Below are 22,366 nucleotides of genomic sequence, written 5' to 3' on the forward strand. Positions count from 1 at the left end.
AATTAATTAACCACTAACATTTATTTTTCTTCGATCAAAAACTTAATTAAGTAAAAATAAATATTTAATAATTTAATTAAATAAAAATAAAAAATTTAATTGTTTAATTAAATAAAAATAAATATTTAAAAACTCATTTAATTATAATAAAATATAGTTGTTTAGATAATTATTTAATTTTTATTTAGCTCCTTTTAATAATTAAGCCTATATTTTAATTTTTCACTAAAAAACCCAATTTTATAAACAGTTGGGCTAAAGAGCATTTTCCCAACAAAGCTGTTTTGTCGTTGCTTTGTTCCTGCTGTCTTCTTTCCTTCTCAGTTTACCCTAGTTGCCGTCGCTGCCCTGGTCTCTTCGTTGAGAATATTGATAAATGGGATCGCTGAAAAGGAAGTGGGGTGAGGAGGCATCCTCGGACTCTCCTCAGCAGAAGAAGAAACAACAGAGTGGAGATGGCTCATTGTTGGTGGAGGAAGCCGTAGGTTGTGTGCATGATGTTTCATATCCAGAAGGTTATGTTCCTTCCACTTCCTCAACAGAACTTCCAAAAGACTGTAAACCTGCCAAGGAATTTCCCTTCACTCTTGACCCTTTTCAGTCTGAAGCTATCAACTGCCTCGATAATGGCCAATCTGTCATGGTATCAGCACATACATCAGCAGGGAAAACTGTAGTAGCTCTATATGCAATTGCTATGTCTTTGCGGAATAATCAGCGGGTTATATATACTTCACCTATTAAGGCTCTCAGCAACCAGAAGTATAGGGAGTTTAAACAAGAGTTTTCCGATGTGGGTTTGATGACTGGAGACGTTACAATTGACCCTAATGCTTCTTGCTTGGTTGGTTTTTTATTGCTATCCGTCTGAGATTATGTCTTTTCGTCTATAATTTGATTTTTTTAATCTTCCCAACTGTTTGATTTTCAGGTGATGACTACGGAAATCTGGCGTAGTATGCAGTATAAAGGGTCAGAGATTGTTAGAGAGGTGGCATGGATTGTTTTTGATGAAGTTCATTACATGCGTGATCGTGAGAGAGGTGTGGTATGGGAAGAGAGCATTGTTATGGCACCAAAGAACTCTCGGTTTGTATTTCTTTCAGCAACTGTGCCTAATGCAAAGGAATTTGCTGATTGGGTGGCAAAGGTGATTAATTTTTGCTTGAATATATTCATCAACTTTCAACTTGATAATAATTAATCATGCTTTACAGCCAATTTAAAGTCATTTCTCTTAGTAGGTTACATGTGCAACATTTGAAAGCTTGGTCTTATAAATTGAAAGTAGGAAAGTTTTCTTTGAGGAACTACAAAGAGGACACCAGTCAAAATTAAATTACATAATAAATCCAACTCAAAATCTCAAATGCTTGAGTTTAAATCTGATTATTACAGCATAATTGATGTTAGTTTCAAGGGAAACTACTTGGCGTTTTTAGTTTTCCCATCAGTACAACCGTTGGTTATACTATTTTGATGTTTGAGTGGCTAGGACCTGCCAGCATAGACCCTATAGATTGGTTTGCTTGCTTTAGTCTTTTAAGAGCAGTTTTAAACTTTTTTGAGGAGATTTTTTTTTCCAACCTGTGCCTTTTGAATTATTTTGCAATTTATTGTGACTTGGTTGAAAGATGGCATGATGTATGATACAATTTTGAAAACCATTCTGCATGAATTTTTCTAGTTGCAATATTTTTTGCTTTACTTCTCAATATGTAGTCAATGCTCCTTGAAGAAATAGTAGGGATGTTAAAAAACAATATGTGCTGACTTTGAGCACTAGGCTTGTGATTTCATAGAAGCAGTTTTACTCCCATTGTTTGGGTATTATGGAATTGTTTGAAGCTAAAATTTCAAGCTGTCAAGCAGATATCATTTGGTTTTGACTCTTGAGAACAGTCAATTTATTCAAACGCTAAGACGTTCTGGACCTTATCCTATTATTTGTTCTAGGAACTTTAATACTCCAGAGACTCTTCGAAAATCAGTCACTAATTTAATGCCCAACCTTTTGTATTCTTTTCATGTTGTTTAAATCTGAAATATTAATGTTAGATGCTATCAAGTTTGAGGATTCATTGAGACTAACTTATGCTTTTCATTGTATTATTAATCTATGGAATCACAAATGAGTTAGGTAGAGGAGTTCCCCTGTAGAGAAAAGGTATATTAATTTTTATTTGGAAGTTGCATTTCTTCTAATCTTCTATTGTATGTATCTTGTATGAATACTTTGTTATCCATTTTATTGAACTATGTTTATGAAATTTCTTTTCTTTAAAGGATTGGGCTCCCCTCCATTACTTTTCAATATATATAGATATATATATCATCATCATCATCACCATTCACATATGTCGAATCCTCCCATGAATTGTGAAAAACATGCTTATGAATGGTGATTAAAGGTATATTACAAAATATGGACTGAAAAGTAATGGAGAGTAGTCTAACCCTTCTTGAAGAACCAAGAGAGTTGTACTGAAAAGCATATATATATATATATATGTATATATATATATTTCTGTATGTATATGTATATATTGCTTTGATGTCTAAATTGAAATGTTATTGGTTAATGCTTAAAAAAAAAGATATGAGGTGGCATAATAACTTTGCGTTTCTTTTTCTTTAGATTGTTCCTATGTGAAATACCAGCACTAATCCTAATGGTCCCTGCTGCTGATTCTTGTGATTGGATTTTGTGCCTAGAAAGTGATTATGAATCTCGAGGACATTATGCACCTTTTTTTTAGTAGACTGTTTTTTGGATCAAGCACATTAGATTATATTGCTAGATGCCTCTATAAACTATTAACTTTATAGCTTGTTTAATTGTAGAAATATGTTTGCTTATTTTGGTTCAATGATTGCAGGTTCACAAGCAGCCATGTCACATTGTTTACACTGATTATCGGCCTACACCTCTTCAGCATTATATTTTCCCTGCTGGAGGTGATGGTCTATTTTTGGTGGTAGATGAGAAAGGAAAATTCCGTGAGGATAGCTTTCAGAAAGCTTTAAATGCACTAGTTCCCACAAGTGAAAGTGACAGGAAAAAAGATAATGGTAAATCAAAGAAGGGGTTGTTGATGGGAAAAGTTAATGAACAAAGTGACATCTTTAAGTTGGTGAAAATGATCATTCAGCGACAGTACGACCCTGTGATAATTTTCAGCTTTAGCAAGAGGGAATGTGAATTTCTCGCAATGCAGGTTGGTTGTTTTTTTTTTTGGTGTAAGCAGGGTGTGATTGTACAAAACCTTTTTTTTCTTTTTAATATATATCTTGTTGCTAGGGATTAGGGCAGGCATGGGTGGATGGCATTTCTTGTTTCCTCTTACAAACCAAAAGATGCCTAAATATTAGTAGCTTGCTTCATAGTATGTTTCACAAAGAATTACTTGCTCAGCATTATGCTACACGTAATTCTGCCAAGTTCATAATAGATATATGCTATCATAGTTTTTAGTTTACTGCCAATTCAAGTTTGGCCTAGTGGTAGTTGCTTCTCCAATAGAGGGTTTATGAAGGATCATTTCCTCCTTTCTTTTTCTTGTTCTTTTCCAAATGTGCTGAAAACAAAATAAATATTTTGATATTCCCTTTAGGGACATGCACCGCTTTTTCTGTCTTTTTACTGTCCAATATGTCAACATCTTGTTCTTTTCTTATGTTTTTAACTGTAGATGGCAAGGATGGATTTAAATGATGATGATGAGAAAGGAAACATAGAAATAATCTTCTGGAGTGCCATGGATATGCTTTCCGATGATGATAAGAAGCTACCTCAGGCAAGTTGTTATTCCTCTTCTTCTAAATGCATGATACATGTATGAATTTGAATTTACAAATGTTTGCACATGTAAGAATGCAAATGCATTTGTATTTCTGTTTATGGAATTGTAATGTACGATTATTCTCTGTTTACCAAATTGAGAGTTAGTTATGTCAAAATCAGGATCTTGTATCCTTTATTAGTTACTTCTAACCATCCATCCTTTAAGTTATTAACTTTTTGCGAATGTTACCTCACTTAAGGTGTTTAGTTGGCAGTTTTTCCTTTTTATTTTTAAAATTTTTAATTGTTTATTTATTTATTTTTGCATTTGATTTCAATTTATAATAAGAAACCACACGTTTGGTTTGCAAAATTCTGATTTCCCAGGTTCTACTGGTTTAAAGATAGAATGGGTAATGAAAGGAAAGAAGTCCCAGGTTCAAGGCTTATTTACAAATAAAAATTTTGAATTTTGTCATATGTGTGGGTATTGTTCACCTGCACCTGAATACCAACTAGAGAACTTCCAAAGTAATGGAAACAATATGAAATTTTGTTTTTAGTTTTCATTTATTTATTTATTTTTAAATGTTGACTAAACACTTTTTAGTTGTTTTCAGAAAAAAAAAAAAAAGAAAAAAAGAACAAAAGAAGGAATATTCAGAAGAAAAAAAAAACATAGAAAATAAAAACTGTATCAATGGACCCTTCAGCTGCTCCTTATATGCAATGAATGTGTTTCAACATGGAGATCTATATTTTAGATCTATGTTTTGCTGTCATTTTTAGTATGTTATAACTTGTTTTGGTTTGCTCAGATGTTTGTTATGCCTTTTATTATATCCTTTTACAGGTATCAAACATGTTACCCCTTCTGAAACGTGGAATAGGTGTGCATCATTCTGGCTTGCTTCCCATCCTAAAGGAAGTAATTGAGATATTATTTCAGGAAGGACTGATCAAGGTAGGCAGTATAAACTCAATTTGATTCTTTAAGTTAGTGCATATATTTAAGGTTTAATTATCAGCCATAACATATCATATTGACTGATTAATTACTAAATTTACCTACGGTTGTGGAATCTTCAATTATCAAATTAAATGGATAGATAGCAGTCTGCTGGCTAGTTTGCATGTGTTCTTTCGCTCATGTTTTGAATTCAATCTTCGAAAATGTGCCCTTTATTCACTACACTATCATCTTTCTTGATTTTTTTCCAGTTGTTCATTTGAGCATCTGAAGTGATCTTTTGTCATATTAATTGATAGTCTGAAATTCTTGTCCTTTTTAATTTTTCTCTTGAATTTGTGTTGGGTGGTTTTCCACATGCTTATGGTAAGTTGGCTTTTGTATCTCTGGAATCTGGAGCATAAGTGCATGCTCAAGCTTTACATTTGTGAAAGTATGTAACTGCCCGACCTCCTTCTTGCCCTTTGTTATATACAATTTTCAGTACGTTCAATTTGATCACTTATTTTTTAACAGACTGGTAAAGAAAATATTGTGAGACCAAAGATTGCTATAAACTTTCTGAGTACCATATGAGTTATAGGTTGATTTATGTTATTGAATCTTTATTATGTTAAGCATCTCTGAACATGATACTGCTTGTTTGGCAGTAGAAAAATTTTCTTTTCCTTTTGTTGGCTGTTCCTTTGATGCTTACTTTTACCAGAGGTACAAAGATTGAAACCTTTTTCTTCAGTGTTTGTTTGCTACAGAGACTTTCAGCATTGGGTTAAACATGCCTGCTAAAACTGTTGTGTTTACAAATGTTCGTAAATTTGATGGGGACAAGTTTAGATGGATATCTAGTGGAGAGTACATACAAATGAGTGGCCGTGCTGGTCGTCGAGGTATTGATGCACGCGGGATATGCATTCTTATGGTGGATGAAAGGATGGAACCATCTACTGCTAAAATGATGCTCAAGGGAAATGCTGATAGTTTGAACAGGTATATTTGCTCTACCAGATGCAACCTGTTTAAATCAGACAAATCCATATCTTTCCATGATTTGATGATACTTTGGTGTTTGAATTTATTGTTTATTTCCAATAAGTTTCATGCTGCAGAACATTTATACATGATGCTTGTTAGTTTATGTATGATATCATATCTGTGGATTTTTTTCCTTTCCATAAGGAACTTCAAGCAAGTTCTATAATGGTAATGTTGGAGAGATTCATTTATTTAAACCAAATCAGATAACATAACTTTCCTGGCCCATGATCCTAAATTCCAGTTCTTGGGCCTTGTTTAGTAGAAAAGATGAAAAAGGGAAACTATAAAAAAGTCAGGAGAGATAGAAAACTGAAAGGTGAACAAACAGTTCTTTTCTTTGCAGTATTAAAAATGAAAGGTCTTAGCTTTTCTTGCTCTATTTAAACATCAACAGAAACTCAGTAATTTTATGTGTAACACCTGCTGGCAACAAATTTGTATAATCAATCTCTTGATCTGGGGTTCTTAACTTCGGAAAGGGGTAAAATGATATTTTCTTTTAGAGGGGAAATCTTTTTGAGGTGATTTTAGAGGGTTTTAGTTGCTGCTAGCTGATATCTAGTCGGACATACTTTTTGATAGCAACTTATATCCTTTTGTTGTGAATAAAGTTGATGGTTAACTCCTAGTAAGTTAGGTGTTAACATTGTCGGACAAGCACTGACTGGTCAAAACTTGGTTTTGAAGGATGCTATAGTAGAGGATTTAAATGCATAAGATTTTTTCCATAAGCAAAGAATTATGATTTTTTTGTTGATTACCTTTTCCATTTCATATCAGTGCCTTCCACCTAAGCTACAATATGCTATTGAATCAATTGCGCTGTGAAGATGCTGATCCTGAAAGTATGCTTCGGAATTCGTTCTACCAGTTTCAAGCCGATCATGCAATTCCTGACCTTGAGGTCTGTCGTTATTAGATTCCACACTTGTTTAATTTTATGTTGATCCCTTGATTATGGTTTTCTGGTTTTCGAATATTCAAACTGATTTTTAATATTATTTACATCATTGGTCATCAATAGCAGAGAGTAAAAATATGAGGTACCAGTTATTCTTGGAGACAGATAGTAATGTTAGTTTTTGAGACAACAAGTTGTGTTGAATTGCTGGCCAGTTCAAGTGGCTATTGTTCTCTGGTCATCAAAGGCATTTACTTTTAATGTTTCCCCATGATCGGAGTGGTGAGGAAATAGAAATCTAAAGGAGAAAAAAGGCATATGGTGAAATATTCCACCTCTAGAGCCGTAGGAAAGGAACACCGTCATAGTGCTAGTGTAATACGAAAAATAATAATAAAAAATTGATGGGACATAAGAAGAAAGATTATACATTTCTAGTAAATGAAGAATCTTCAGATTTAATTGGGAAAAAAGAGAAGAAAAAGATGAAAGATTTAAGAGATGGTGGAAAGTATTCATCAGTTTTTACTGAAGGTTTTCCATTCTAAAATTTAGATTTTGTTTGGTTTATGCTTTTGCTATTTGCACTTTTAAAAAAACAAAAAAGAAAAGCATAGAATGCAAAAGGTGAAAAATAAAAAATAATTAGAATATACAAGGCAAATAACAAAAGCATTTACCTAGCAAAGCCTTATTAATTCCATGGCTGACTTTGACATTGGCAATACCTGCACCGTACTAAGGCCATGCCATCTGTAGATAATGTGGCTGATTTAATTGTTAAATAAGATTGACTTGATTTAAGTATAAATTAAATTGTTGATTACTAAATCTTAGTCCTTTTCTGAAACTCATTAAAGAAAGGGCCAAAGCATACCATGAGTATCATGTTAAAAACTGTGAAAAGAAATGTATGCTGTGTTAACCTTGATCGATCATCTGTATTTACATTTTAGTGGATAAATAATTTTCTAATAATCTTGAACCCTTTCTCTAATTCTAACTAAACGTGTAGCATCTTTGAGCTATTTAACTATTTTTAGAGCCATTGTTGATTTTTCTGATGCAAGATGTTATGGTTACAGAAACATGTAAAGGCTCATGAAGAAGAGAGGAATTCCATGATAATTATGAACTCTTTCTCCAACGAAAATCAAACATGCCATAGCTCTTTGAGCTATTTTAACTATTTTAGAGCTTTTGTCAAGTAATCTGATGTAAGGTGTTATTTTTGCAGAAACAAGTAAAGGCTCTTGAAGAAGAGAGGGATTCCATGATAATTGAAGAAGAAGATAGTTTGAAGAATTATTACAATCTGATTCAGCAATATAAAAGTTTGAAGAATGATATTCGTGATATTGTGTATTCTCCAAAATATTGTTTACCCTATATGAAATCTGGCAGGCCTGTATGTATAAAATGCATTGATGACGAAAAGTCTCCATCTTTCTCCATTGAGGACCATGCTACTTGGGGTGTTTTAATGGACTTCCATAGAGTGAAAAGTGCTATTGAAGGTGAGAACACTAAGTTGATTTCTTTGCTTGTAATTGTCAAACAATGCCCCCATTTAGAGTTAAATTAGTTGCAAACATGTGAAATTCTTGATGTAGATGATGCCAGTAGAAGACCGGAAGATGCAAGCTATGCCCTTGATATTCTTACAAGATGTGCTGTGAGCAAAGATGGTCTTGGGAAGAAACAAATCAAGATTGTCCCTTTGAAAGAGCCAGGGGAACCACTTGTTGTTTCTGTGCCTCTCTCTCAGGTGAAATGAATGTACTTCTTGGTTTATATATTCTGTCCAGGGGCAGGTCTTTCAGGTTTGACACTCGTTTTCAGGTCATTTTTAGGTCTAAATTATTGAGTTTTAAAGTCAAATCAATTTAATTTTAGGTTATTCAGGGCTGGATCATTTTGGGTTGGGGTTGTAACCTTTTCTTGGTCAAAATGAGTTGTGTCAAGTTCAGATTTTGACAGGTTTTTCAGGTTCGGGTCAACTTAATTGGCTCTAGGCATAGATTTTTGCATTTCGTGTGTTTAGCCATTTGCCTTCCACTCCTTTCCTCCCTCGTCCTCAACATTTTTAATTTATGCAGCATTGTTACAAAGCACCATAAATAATAGTCATTAATGAGATGAACAATTGTTATCTATGTTATTTCTTCCTAGATTGTGTCTTTCTTGTCTTTTAAGAAATTTTCAAGTAAATATAATTAACAAGATTTTGGAAGGATATAGTGAACCTTTTCATGTAATATAAATTAAAGGGATAATGATAATAATTAATTAAGAAACTTTTGAAACTAAGGATAGGGATATGCTTGTTGACGTGGGAGCGAGCAAATATGTTAAGGTAGATTAACTCTGCCATATACAACTTTTCTATTTTGTTGTTACCCCTCTTTTTATTTCATTGTTATATTTCACTCTCAGTTCAAATTAACTGTATGCTTTGGGAGTTGGTAAAATTTATGGTAGCAAGTCACTAGCATTGATTCTGTGCAGCATTTGTTTTATAATCCTGATGTACACCTTTGCATGTGTAGATTGATTTTGTGTTCCAAATAAACAATATCATTCATAATATGCTGCACTTGCCTACTTCATAATGACATTTAAGAAAAGATCTATTTATTTGGGAAAATATCTGTCTTTAAATGAAATAATCATTCTCCTTATAGCTGTGGCAGAAGAACCTTGCTTTTAGGTTCATTTCTTTTCCTTTTTTTTTTTTGGCTGGAATTTTCCTTTTTATTTTGACCAATCAGTTAATTTCTTTTTTTTTTTTTTTGTCATTGGAATTTCTGATTACAATATTTGAAGTCTTTTTTATTGTTCAGACTGATTCTTTATTTAATGAAGAAAAATTGAATCTTCTATAGGATTTAGAAGATTGGCTTCTACTTGACTTGGATTTTTCTGGTTGCAGCCATATAATTGATTATTTTAATATAAAAAGTTAATAGGAATATACTTCTAACTTATTTTATTTGGTCTTGGTGAAACTAATGTCCATTTGATGCAGGAGGAATTTAATTTGTTATTTTATGCCTTGAACAGGTTACTAGTTTAAGTAGTGCACGCTTGAACATACCCAAAGATCTTTTGCCATTAGAAGCTCGAGAGAATGCCTTGAAGAAGCTTTCAGAATTTATTTCTAGATATGCTAATGGGATGCCTTTGGATCCTGAAGAAATGAATGTATACGTTTAACTTCTTCTTCATGATATTTTGTGAAGAAAATTCAAGATTGTCTTTGTTCTTTCTATTAATTAACAAATTATTTTGCCATGTCTCAGATTCAAAGTAACTCATACAAAAAGGCAGTCCGTAGGTTGGAGGCATTAGAGAACCTGTTTGAAAAACATGAAATTGCAAAATCCCCTCTTATTGAGCAAAAGCTCAAACTTCTGAACAGGAAGGAAGAATTGACAGCCAAGGTCAGATCAATTAAGAAAACAATGCGTTCATCCACAGTATTGGCTTTTAAAGATGAGCTTAAGGCCAGAAAACGGGTTCTGAGGAGGCTAGGGTAAACAAGCATTTCTCTATCATAGCTTCTCTTTCATTGGCTCATAGCATAATTTTCCTCATCTCATGGTTTCATAACTTGATAGCTGCTTAGCATTTGATACGTTTTTTCTCCAGATCTCCAGTTATTGCTTTTTATTGTTTCTTCTGTCTTAGAGAATAACAAAAGATGACCAGCAGTTTTTTTCTGCAATCAAAATGAAGATCCTCAATCATCATTTTTCTTGGAATTAGGATCTGTTGTTGTTTCTAATATATATACCCTAGTCCTTGCTTTTTCCCACCTTCTAAAAACATATAAATCAAATGTTGCTTTAATGTTTATGGTTGTAAATGCTCAATGATGCCTGTAGTTTGTTATGAATTGTCCATTACTTCCACCATTTACTCAAATTTATTCATGGCTAAAGTTATTTAACTTAAAGCTTCAACTAAATCCTTTTATCAGTTTCAATATTAATGGATAATACTTCACAAAACTTAAGCTTGTTGCATAGAGGCCTATGTTGCCTAGGTTTTTCTCTTATATTGGATGTGATTGCAGATATATTACTAGTGATGATGTTGTTGAGTTGAAGGGCAAGGTTGCTTGTGAGATCAGCAGTGCTGATGAGTTAACTCTGACAGAGCTTATGTTCAGTGGGGTCTTAAAGGATGTAAAGGCAGAAGAAATGGTGTCTTTGCTCTCTTGTTTTGTTTGGCAGGAGAGGCTCCAAGATGCTGCAAAGCCCAGGGAGGAACTTGAGTTGCTCTTTACACAACTACAAGATACAGCACGGAGGATTGCCAAAGCTCAGCTTGAGTGCAAGGTATACTAGAAACCTTCATCTTGCTGGTTGCTATCCCATTTTTGTTTGTTTCAGTGTTACGTTTGCAGTCTCAGTTTGGATTTCGAAAAGCCAGTGAGATAAGATGTCTGGCAAGGTTTTGGAACTCAAGTTTAGCTTGGATGAGATCCCTGGTTCTAAGTCAAGTGTCTTAGACATTTTGGTCACCATGTAGATGCACCAATTGGTTCGTTAGAGATCCTCTTTGGATATGACAAGAAATTGGCATTTTGTTTACTTTTTCTTTTCCCTCATTTGGTATATTTGGACAAAGGTTAGATGGGAGGGAGAATTGAATACTGTAACTTGACCTTCCGTTGGATGGGTAACAACCATTACGCCATGGTTGGGTTGTTATAAAGCAGGCTTTTTTGTCAAAAGGAATGCCCAATTGTACTGGGTTGTTCTCGGTCCATCTTAGTAGTTGACCTCAAACAAGCTCAGTTCAGTATGAAAGGTTGCGGTTCTCAGTTAATGTTCTTACTTAGGTTATTCAATTATTTCTATTTGTATCATTTGGTATAATTACAATTTTAGTCCTAAACAGTTCAGTGTTGTTAACTTCCAAACCTAAATTCTTTAACTCTGCATAACCTTTATGACTGGAACAACAATTTTCAAACATTTAGGACAGAGAGGTAGAAACACATGAAGGATTGGGACTAAAAGTGTAATTATTCCCTATCATTTTATCTGATAAAAACCACTTCACCCAGAGTTTAGGGCAATGGCGATAACAATAATGAATAAGGCTTTGTTGGATTTTTAGTATGGTGCAAAGAAACTAAATTAGAGAATAAAAGCAAAAACAAAAAAAGTAACAAAATGTGGTTCATAGGACTATTCTTCTTTTCTCAGAACAAATACCATACTAGTAGTGATATAGGAGCAGTTTCCAGAAGATAGGGAACCACATGTTTCCTAAGGCACCCGTCCGTCAGTCCAGACACCATATGTCAAAAGAATCATAGGCACTGTACATTTAGGAATGAGAATTTTTTTTTAGGTTGCTATTTTGGTGACAGTCATGTGATTACTGATTACAGCTGAGCAGGTGGTTTTACTCTTGCATTGCAAGAGAACATATACACAACTTACAGGAAGCGTTTCTTTATTTACAGGTCCAAATTGATGTGGAGAGCTTTGTAAGTTCATTTCGGCCTGATATTATGGAAGCTGTATATGCTTGGGCAAAAGGATCCAAGTTCTATGAGATTATGGAAATTACACAGGTTTTCGAGGGCAGCTTAATCAGAGCCATCAGAAGACTGGAAGAAGTTCTTCAGCAGCTTATTTTAGCGGCCAAGTCTATTGGAGAGACAGAGCTCGAGTCAAAATTTGAAGAGGCTGTCTCTAAGATCAAAAGAGACATAGTGTTTGCAGCATCTCTATACTTGTAGTTCAGTAGCTGGGCAAGGATCAAGGCAGTTAAGCAAAAAGAAGATAATTTCTTGTGGGAATTTTCTATTCGATTTAGTAATCTGAGTGAAGCAAATGTGATTTAAGGGGTGTGAAGATTACCTGCAAAATGAATTGCACATTAATCCACTAATGGATGCCCTTTATGGTGTTTCATGGAGGATGGATGAAGATGGATCATATTCTACATTCTGCAGTCCCCAACATTTCTTGCCTTGGAAGTTATTTCTCCCTCAACGTATTTACATCCGCTGGATAACAAAAAATGGCATCAAAGGCAGAGAGAGCAAGATTCTGAACTGTTCTTGACACATGATTGCTCACTATCCCTCCTGCAATATTTACTCATACACCAGGCTGTATAATAGTATAGATTTGAAATGTTTTGTTTCTGATAGTAGCTTTTTCTATGCCATTTTTAGTGAAGCTAGCTCAGAGAGAACGTTAGTTCAGAAGGAAAATTTTGCTGATGAAGCTAATTTGATGTAATATATTGTTATAATTACTTTTTTAAGATTTGGTGAGTCCTGTATTGAGCTTCAAATGCTTGGGGGAGCCATTGCCTCACAATGCTTCAACAATTAAGTTTGATAACACAATGAGTTTTAAGATTTGGTTCGCTTTTAGAAATTAATTGTCTTTCACATTTTTTATATTTTAATCTATATAAAATTGTTTATGAAATTGCCAATAAATGTATATAGGTTATTTGGTATAACATATTTCTTTCACTTAATGCAATCATGTAATTTGGAATAATTATGTCACTTGATCTTTTAATGCAACCATGTAATTACGAATAATGAGGATAAAGAAATTAAAAGAGATGAAAAATAAAATGATGGAAAAATAGATTTATCTTTTCTATTGATGTTTTTGGTTGAAAAAGTGGAAATTTTCAAAGCAAATGAAAAATTTTCATCTATTATTTGGTAGACTTGAAAAATAAAAGGAAATAATATAAAATGTAATTTTTTTAAAATTAAAATAAAAAGAAAAAATAATTAAAAAAATGATGTATAATCTTGTAAATATGTAACATTTACTCACAATTTTTCATTTTCTCTCCTCTTTTCTTTTTAATTTGGAAAGATTTGTATTTGTTAATAATATTTTTCTATTTTCTTTCCTCACATTTTTCTTTCTCATCAAACACATTCAAAATTCATTTTCTTTTCACTTTTCCATCTTTTACCATCCGTTCTTCCACTTTTGTACGCTATCAAACACGCCTTTGCTATCACATAGATATAAATGGATTGAAAATCATGATGGGGCTATTAATCAAAGAGCATAATGCACATAATAGTTTATATCATATAAAACAATAATAACAATTATTATAAATAAATTAAAGGCATAAATTTCAAAAATAAAAATAAAAACCTTGATGTTTACATTAATTGCATGATGATAATCCTAAAGGTCTACATGATTTGTGGCATAAATGTTCTTATTGTATATTACATGATATCATGCATTATGCAAAGAGTCTTAATAGCAATCAAACTCTAAATGACATAAAAACTCTATCTTGATTAGGGATTTTTAACTAGATTGATTGTGTGATATAATTTTACATAAGACTCTTTGGCTTTAAGAATGTGACATTTTACAAAAAAACCAAATGTTCATAAATTTTCTCTAAATATAAAAATAAAATAAAAATAATTATTATTTCTTTCATCTCATAATTAGTGTTCGTAATTTTTTTCAATCATCTTTTTAAATTTTGATCATATATTATTATAAAATCATTATTAATCGCATAAAAATGTGTTCAATCTAATTGTGATACTATTGTCATGAAATCCAAATTAGCCTAAGTGAAGTAATTGAACCTTTTTTTTTATTTTTGAGAGACAATTTTTATTTTTTTCTCATTTCTTTTTAAAGATGAGAATTTTTTTTTTAAAAAAATCAATTTAAAATTATAATATTTAATTATTAATTTAAATTCAAATCAAATTATAAAAATTTATATTAGATATTCAAACAAAATAATCAAACTAAACAAAACCATTATCATCCCTATTTCTTTCATTCTTTCTGTTAGACTTTTTTTTTTTTTTACTTCATCATTTTTAACAGTAAAATTGAAATCAATGATAAAATATGTGCTCAAATATAAAAGTAACTGTGATGGTAAAATGAAATATAATAAAAAAATATCATTAAAGATATTAGATGAAATTTTATATATAATAAAATTTATAATATATTTTTTATATATGTGAAATTAATAAAAAGTTAAAAATCACTATAATTATTTTATATCAAATAATAATAAGATTAAAGTTTGTATATAATGAAATTTTTAGTATTTAACATTTATGAAAGTAATAAATTATTAAAATTTTTGGATTTAGGATTAATTATTTTTAAATAAAAATAAACAACCAAATAAATTTATTGGCTAAAATAAATAAATAACTAAAAATTGAATAAATGCATAAATAATAATTAAGTTATTTAGTTATTAATTAGTTTATTATAAATCATAAAATTCTATTTATCTCTATTAGATTAAAAAGCTATTTAAAAATTTTTAAATAAAAAAAGAGAAAGGAAGAAAAAAAAAAAAAGCTATAACATTAACACTTTCATCAATGTATAATAGTTTCAAGGGTAAAAAGGAAACAAAAATAGAAGAGTTGGGGTATTTTGGGAAAGTGATGGTCCCGTGGGAAGAAAAATTTTGAGTGCTTTTAAATGTTTATTTTTTCTATCTATAACTTAAATTTTTAAAAAAATTATAAATGAAATTACTTAATTATTTTTTTATAATTTTTTAAAGTTTTATGATTTTTTAAAATTAAATTTTCAAAAAATCATAAAATTTTTAAAAAATTATAAATATTTTTAAAAATTTAACTTTTCAAAATTCAAATATTTTAAAAAACGAATTTTTGAAAAATTTTATGATTTTTAAAAAATTTATTTTCTAAAAGATTTATAATTTTTTTAAAAAAAATTTTCAAAAATTTGTGTAAAAAATAAAGGTTAATTAAATAATTTTATTTATAAAATATTTAAAAAAATTAAAATGTAAAGAGCAAATGCATTCTAACAACACTAAAAAACTTTTAGAGCGGTTTCATGAAATCAGTTACTTAAGGGTGTAATCGAGTCGAGTCGAATCGATACGACGAGAAGTTCAAGCTCAAGTTCGAGCTCGACTCACAACTCGGAGTTCGATATTCGGTTCGAATTCGATTGAGTTTTATTTTTCAAGTTCGAACTCAATTCGTAATTGAATTCGAGCTACTCGAGCTCGCTCGATTAAATTCGATTAATATGTAAAAATAAGTTCGATTCGTATACTCGACAAAAATTCGATTATTTATACTCGAACTCGAACTCGAAATATTTTATTAATTAAAATAATAAAAATATATTTAAATATAAAAGTTCGATTAAACTCACGAGTTATTCGAATCGAATATAAAAATACTCAAATTCGATCGATAAATCAAATTACTTGAACTCGAATTCGACTCGATAATAATCGAATCGAGTATGAATTTTTTTAAAATCAAATCGAATATAAATTTTTTTCAAATCAAATTCGAATAATTTAAAAATATTAATATATTATTTACATTGATACAATTACTAGATCCACTGACCATCCACTTGAAAATAGTTTTTTTATATTTCAATTAATATTTGAAATAAAAACTAAAAAAATTTTGATCATCATTCACGAGAAAGAACACAAGTATAAAATGAAAATTACTGTTATGGGACATGGGAAATCACGCCTATCGGTTCGATAATTTCTAGGCAACCATCAAATCCCCCAGTTTTCCATTTTTGTTTGACGTAACATGCACGCGCTGTTGTTATTGTACGTTTAACTTCAAAAATAAAGTCAGACCCTTTTGGAACCAAAAGTACAAATATATGAAGCATATGTACTGTGATTACGGCCGCGCACGATAGAATCCTACAAAAGGATAATTTCGTGCTTTATATCTCCTGTTGCGAAACGTACACGAAATCTTTAAAATCAAAATATTTCCCATTCTCGATTCAATTATTAAAACTTTTCTTCTTTTTTTTTTTATGCTTTCTTTGTCAGTACTCGGTGTATAAAAATTGACGACCGCTACAAACTCACTGAGCGGAACTCGTTTGTTTCATCAGACTGGAAGACTGGGTCTGAGTCAACATTCCTAACGAAGATGGAACTTGACATGGAAACTATGGCGGCATCGATTGGTGTATCTGTGCCGGTGCTTCGGTTCCTTTTATGTTTCGTGATGACTATACCGGTGAGTTTTCTATGGCGACCAGTTCCAGGCCGACTAGCTAAACACGTTTACTCAGCGTTTACAGGAGCGTTGCTTTCCTATCTGTCATTTGGGTTCTCTTCAAATTTGCATTTCTTGGTGCCCATGTTATTGGGTTATGCTGCAATGGTTCTTTATCGCCCCAAGTGTGGGATTATCACATTTTTCTTGGGTTTTGGTTATTTGATTGGCTGGTAAGTGTTTTCATTGATTTTTCAAAACGAAACTTTTCGTGGGAAAGTTTTATTGGTAGATCTGTTACATATTTTTTAAAATTTTGTTTTTGTAATTCTACATATAGAATTATTACTATTTCATTATTAAAAAAAGTTCTAGAGAAGCTACAGGAACTCAATCAGCTTGATTTCCTTTTTTTTTTTGCTTTTCTAATAATCAAATATAAAAAATTAGATAAAGAATGGAAATGCAATGCTGGGTTTAGCAGATTATGCGTTTTATTGAGCTGAATGATGAAAAAAGTTCAATGTAGTGTGATCCTGCTTGCTCAATTAAGATTCATTTTCAATTTAACTGAAATTAATGTATTGGTGGCCAACTGATTCTTTCTTCTTAGGACAAAAACAAAAGGTTTAGCCAATGGGGATGGTTGAGTTGGTAAGTTTCGAAGTTGCTTGTAAGGTCTAGATTTGAATCCCTCCTCCAGCAGTCCCCTTGGTGGGCAGGCAATTGGTAAATCCAATGTAGGTCCTTCCTTAGCCCTGGAATGGGGAAGCCTCCTTCACCCTAAACTTTTATGTACCAAAAAAAAAAGGCTTAGGAAGGGTATACTTCTCTTTGCTTGAATGAGAAATTATGATGGATGAGAGTTTAATACGGTGATATTTTGTTTGCATAATTTAATATCTATTAAAATGGTGAAATCCATTGGCAATTTGGAAATCTTGCAGCCAAAAACATTATGTGGCCTTGCCTGTTGGTTTTTCACGCCAAATTGACTGATAGATTGCAAGTATGTCTTTTTGAATACTTAAGTAAATGCATGTACATCTTTCATTCCTTTACCATCTGAGATAATTGATGGTTTGACCCTGCTGAAAATTTGTGAGAAGAGTATTGCTAATGCAACACTTTACTGATATTCGATTATCTATTAAAGTTTGTTTGAAATTCTTTTAATGCATGCTTGATAATTCAGTATTTGTAAACAATACTTTTTTATTTCAGAATCTTGACTATTCTTATATGGTTGTAGCCATGTATATTACATGAGCGGGGATGCGTGGAAGCAAGGAGGCATCGATGCCACTGGTAAGCATGTTTCAAGTTCTCTTTCACATTTGAGAAATTGGTCTTTAAAATTCGATTACTGGGTTTGAAATTTAATAAATTGTAAATCTTCTATGCTTTACTGAAATGGATAAATCAGGTTAATCTTCATATTGCTTCTTTGAGCTATGATGAACTTCAACCCTTAGTTTATTGTTATTTGTGGTTTCATAGTAGCAAATCTGTTCCCACCTTGACATTTAGTTCATTTCATTGCAAATGCATTTATGTACATGACTATGCAAAGATTTTCTATAGTTTTCTTGTGAGTTCTCAAGGGAATGCTTCTGTAGTACTTTATACTTGTCAGTTAATTGTGGAGCACTCTCTTTGATGTTTAGGTGCGTTGATGGTCTTGACACTGAAAGTCATTTCATGTGCAATAAATTACAATGATGGGTTGTTGAAAGAGGAAGGGTTACGTGAGGCTCAGAAGAAATACCGGTTGATTAAGTTGCCTTCACTGATTGAATATTTTGGGTATTGCCTGTGCTGTGGCAGTCACTTTGCTGGTCCAGTTTATGAGATGAAGGACTACCTTGACTGGACAGAAGGGAAGGGGGTAAGTTTATTATGTCGTTTGTGCTCCTGCATGCCTTTCTTACTCTGAAGTTACCAGGATGCAGCTTTGATGATATTGTTATTCTTTTTCCCCTTCAAGATGTGGGCTCGTTCAGATAAAGGACCATCACCATCACCTTATGGAGCAACTCTCCGAGCACTTGCCCAAGCAGCTTTGGCCATGGCATTGTATCTTTACCTTATACCGCATTATCCCTTGTCTCGGTTTACTGAACCTGTATACCAAGAATGGGGATTCTGGAAGAAGTGGAGTTACCAGTATATGGCTGGCTTTTCAATGCGGTGGAAATATTATTTCATCTGGTCAATTTCGGAGGCAGCTATTATTATATCTGGCCTGGGTTTCAGTGGATGGACAGAATCTTCACCACCAAAACCAAAATGGGATCGTGCGAAGATTGTTGACATTCTAGGATTTGAGTTAGCAAAGAGTTCAGTGCTGTTACCACATGTCTGGAACATTCAAGTTAGCACCTGGCTTCGTCACTGTGAGTCTTTCTAGCTGCTATTCTTTTCTGTGTTTCCTTTGTTAGTCTTGCTTAAATTTGTTGTTCGCGTATATATATTCCTTAAAATCTATACAACTTTTGGAATTGGTTTCTGAACTCATCTTTGTTTGATCGTCTGGCTTAAAATTTTTTTTCCCTTGATGGCTAGATGCGGTCCAATGGTAGGATTTTTTTTTTTTTTTGTCATAATCTCCATCAAATGCTAAATTTTATGTGTAATGAGTCAAAATATATTTGATTACAATATGGTATGGCTTTTTTGCTTTTAAAGTGACAGCAGTTTTTTTGCTTTTGTTAGCATAGACCATCTCATGGATATGTAGGACAAATTGAAGTAAATTCCGGCTAAAGTCATAAGATATCTTGAGTAAAAATTTAAACTTATACTCTGTTGGTGCAGATGTTTATGAGAGACTTATTACCAAGGGGAAGAAGCCTGGTTTTTTCCAGTTGCTGGCCACACAGACTGTCAGTGCTGTTTGGCATGTGAGTCATTTTGCATTAATACTGAAAAACTTAATAGTGTTCACACAATACTTGTCATATTTTTCCTTTTCCACTATATTTCTCCCAAAATTTTCCTGGCATTTCTCTTATATGTTTAACCTTCTTTTGTTCTCACCTTTTCTGATTTGCTATAGGGACTGTATCCTGGGTACATCATATTCTTTGTTCAGTCAGCTTTGATGATTGCTGGTTCAAGAGGTACTGATACGAGCATCCATTTTGTTATTTGGATCAATTTATTATTATTTTTTATTTTTTTACTTCTCCCATTGTCTTTCTGAGCAGTTATTTTCCGATGGGAACAAGCTGTACCTACGAATATGGCTCTTGCGAAGAAAGCAGTTGCCTTCGCGAACTTTGCTTACACAATTTTTGTTCTGAACTACTCCTGTGTTGGTTTTATGGTAACTCTCTCTCTCTCTCTCTCAGGTTAAACCGTCAGTTATTAGAAATTGTATAACTTTTGGGTGATGATACATGCATCCAATCAAGCCATCCGTTAGTCAGCCATTTTACTGATGGATGGATGGCGTGGGATGATCATGAGGGATGAATAAATTTATCATTTCCATAACTTTATAGTTTTTAATAAGCTTTTCTTCTTGAATGGTGCAGGTACTAAGCATGCATGAGACACTTGCCTCATACGGGGGTGTGTATTATGCTGGAACCATCCTTCCGATGGCATTGATTCTCTTGGGTTACATAATACCTGCAAAACCTGCCAGATCTAAAGCTCGTAAAGAACAGTGAGGCGAAAGCCAAATTTCTTCTCATTGGAGTTGAGATTTGTGATGTTTGCTCTGACCACTGGTATTTTCTAGCTTGATTTAATCTTATTTTATACGGAACAAGCATTTCATAAGTCAGGCAATGTTAATTGATTCTTGTTGAAGGGATGAAATGGAGAACCATGAATCAGTCTTTTTCGCCTAAGCCTTCCGTTGTTAATTACTATTAGTTTTCAGGTTGAACGAGTTTTTCAGGTTCAAGTCAGCAAAAGCTCCAGAAGTTGATGTGAATCTTAATGATAATTGAAGAACTTCAATTGGTTGAGACTTGTTAGGCAAAAAGGTTGACGTACAAGATGATAACTAAAATGAGATTGTAATGAAATTGCATGTCAACAAGACTGTTTTCCCTTCAACAAAACTAAATCCAGGTGGAAAAATAAAAAGGCAATTGAATAATTAAAACGTTCAAGCTAAGGAAAGACAATTTACATGGTGGAGCCAAAATGAAATAACAATTAAACAACTGATGTCTGAATTGATTATGGTCGGTAAAATGAAGAAGTTGCAATCAAATATTCTAGTATTTCCTCATAGAGCAATCCTGACATTAATTCAAAATTAATTTGTCATATCAATTGCACATTTACAAGTGAAAATAAGTAATTACAAGACTATGCAAACGAAAGGGAAAAAGTAGTTGATGCGTATGAACTTGATAACGTACACATGTCTGTGTGCATTAGGAGTCTTCCATGAGCACCATATAAATATTTATATGGATTGGCTTCAAAAGCTAATCTACTATGTCTAATTGCGAACATAAAAGGAAGTCAAAGAAGCAAGAACATAGTTTGAAATGGAGGAGCATAAAGCGGAGAAATCTCGAACCATGTAGCCACCTTTAAAGGATGATATTTAATAAATTTGAAGTTTAAATTTTTACGATCTCCTACATAAAAAATTATTTTTTAAAAAAAAATAAAACAACTCAAAACATTCATTACAAAAAAAGTTAATTTTGTCGGCATTTATAAGTTTTGAAAAAGGCTATAAAGTGTTAATATTATCATCATTGGCTATTCTTAATCGTCAGTTGATAGTCGATTAAGTGAATGTTGATAAAAAATTTTTGATGATTAAACCATCAATATCGAAATAGTATTTGTATTTATCGACATGATTTTTTTTAACATTTCAAAATTTTATTTAAACATATTAATTGTTTCTAAATGAATTGACTATTTCATATCTAAATAGATTAATCATATTTAATTCTATTAACTACATTATGTGTACGAATTAAATGTTTTCATATGATTAATTAATTGTATCTTATTTATATTTATTTGGACTCATTTTTACATAGCATGACTACGATCCATTGACATGAATTTCAACCATATTTGATACCATAAAATTTGTTTGATACGATACTAAGGAAAAAACACATGCATTACAAAATAATTAGTTATAAAAATATTTAATTAGTGGGGTGATCACTCCTTTATATATATATATATATATATATATATATATAAATATAAATAAATAAAGAAGTTATTTTTCATGTTAAATTTTAAAAAATAAAATAATCAACATACCATGGCTATTAAACTTATCAAAAGGTTTTTAGAAGTAAATGATTTATTATTATTTAATCCTTTTACTTTCTTTGTCCCATCATTCTTCGTTCCTTGTTTAGACTTCTGGTTGAGGTTTTGCTTTTTTTAGTATGAAAATTTATGTAACAATATCTTTTTAAAGATAAATTTTGAATGTTATTTATGTAACAATATCATTTTAAGCAATATAAATTTATATAACAAGATAATTTATTAAACTTATAGAATTTATTCAATATTAATCATATGACTATTTAGTATTTAATAATTTAATATTATTAAAGAATAAATTAAAGAATATTATTGAATATATCATAGTAACATAACATTGTTTTATCGTGAACTAAAATCTTCAAACCT

The 22,366-nt window shown here is 31.9% G+C and overlaps 2 protein-coding genes across 3 annotated transcripts; both read left to right on the forward strand.

Moving 5' to 3' along the window:
• The first annotated feature begins 272 nt into the window (after positions 1-272).
• Positions 273-13,100, forward strand: MTR4 (RNA helicase, ATP-dependent, SK12/DOB1 protein). Its single transcript, XM_022867481.2, has 13 exons — positions 273-844; positions 932-1,150; positions 2,880-3,218; positions 3,693-3,797; positions 4,638-4,748; positions 5,491-5,741; positions 6,570-6,693; positions 7,928-8,207; positions 8,304-8,458; positions 9,754-9,894; positions 9,993-10,225; positions 10,769-11,033; positions 12,173-13,100. The coding sequence occupies exons 1-13, from the start codon at positions 377-379 to the stop codon at positions 12,449-12,451; spliced, it is 2,970 nt and encodes a 989-aa protein (XP_022723216.2). The 5' UTR covers positions 273-376; the 3' UTR covers positions 12,452-13,100.
• A 3,494-nt stretch (positions 13,101-16,594) lies between these two features.
• Positions 16,595-20,586, forward strand: LOC111281285 (lysophospholipid acyltransferase 1-like). Of its 2 annotated transcripts, none has more exons than XM_089757096.1 (8): positions 16,595-16,959; positions 17,951-18,034; positions 18,394-18,614; positions 18,714-19,122; positions 19,544-19,629; positions 19,785-19,848; positions 19,936-20,054; positions 20,266-20,586. In XM_089757096.1, exons 2-8 carry the CDS (start codon positions 17,992-17,994, stop codon positions 20,401-20,403), a joined length of 1,080 nt encoding a protein of 359 aa, XP_089613222.1. In that variant the 5' UTR covers positions 16,595-16,959; positions 17,951-17,991; the 3' UTR covers positions 20,404-20,586. The 2 variants fall into 2 exon arrangements, with proteins under 2 accessions (XP_089613222.1, XP_022724738.1); XM_022869003.2 differs by having other exon boundaries at positions 17,979-18,034.
• Positions 20,587-22,366: the final 1,780 nt, after the last annotated feature.

The sequence above is a fragment of the Durio zibethinus genome, chromosome 28 (genome assembly GCF_047325235.1).
Source record: "Durio zibethinus cultivar Kanyao isolate XHJ-2024 chromosome 28, ASM4732523v1, whole genome shotgun sequence".
NCBI lineage: Eukaryota > Viridiplantae > Streptophyta > Magnoliopsida > Malvales > Malvaceae > Durio > Durio zibethinus.

What these genes read in the sequence shown, in the direction of transcription:
- MTR4 (XM_022867481.2), top strand. Translation starts at nt 377, where the DNA reads ATGGGATCGCTGAAAAGGAAGTGGGGTGAGGAGGCATCCTCGGACTCT. An exon ending in AATGCTGATAGTTTGAACAG is followed by an intron (nt 5,742 to 6,569) that starts GTATATTTGCTC and finishes ATTTCATATCAG; the next exon opens with TGCCTTCCACCTAAGCTACA. An exon ending in CGGGTTCTGAGGAGGCTAGG is followed by an intron (nt 10,226 to 10,768) that starts GTAAACAAGCAT and finishes ATGTGATTGCAG; the next exon opens with ATATATTACTAGTGATGATG.
- LOC111281285 (XM_022869003.2), top strand. Translation starts at nt 16,658, where the DNA reads ATGGAACTTGACATGGAAACTATGGCGGCATCGATTGGTGTATCTGTG. An exon ending in ACTGGACAGAAGGGAAGGGG is followed by an intron (nt 18,615 to 18,713) that starts GTAAGTTTATTA and finishes TTCCCCTTCAAG; the next exon opens with ATGTGGGCTCGTTCAGATAA. An exon ending in CTGTCAGTGCTGTTTGGCAT is followed by an intron (nt 19,630 to 19,784) that starts GTGAGTCATTTT and finishes GATTTGCTATAG; the next exon opens with GGACTGTATCCTGGGTACAT.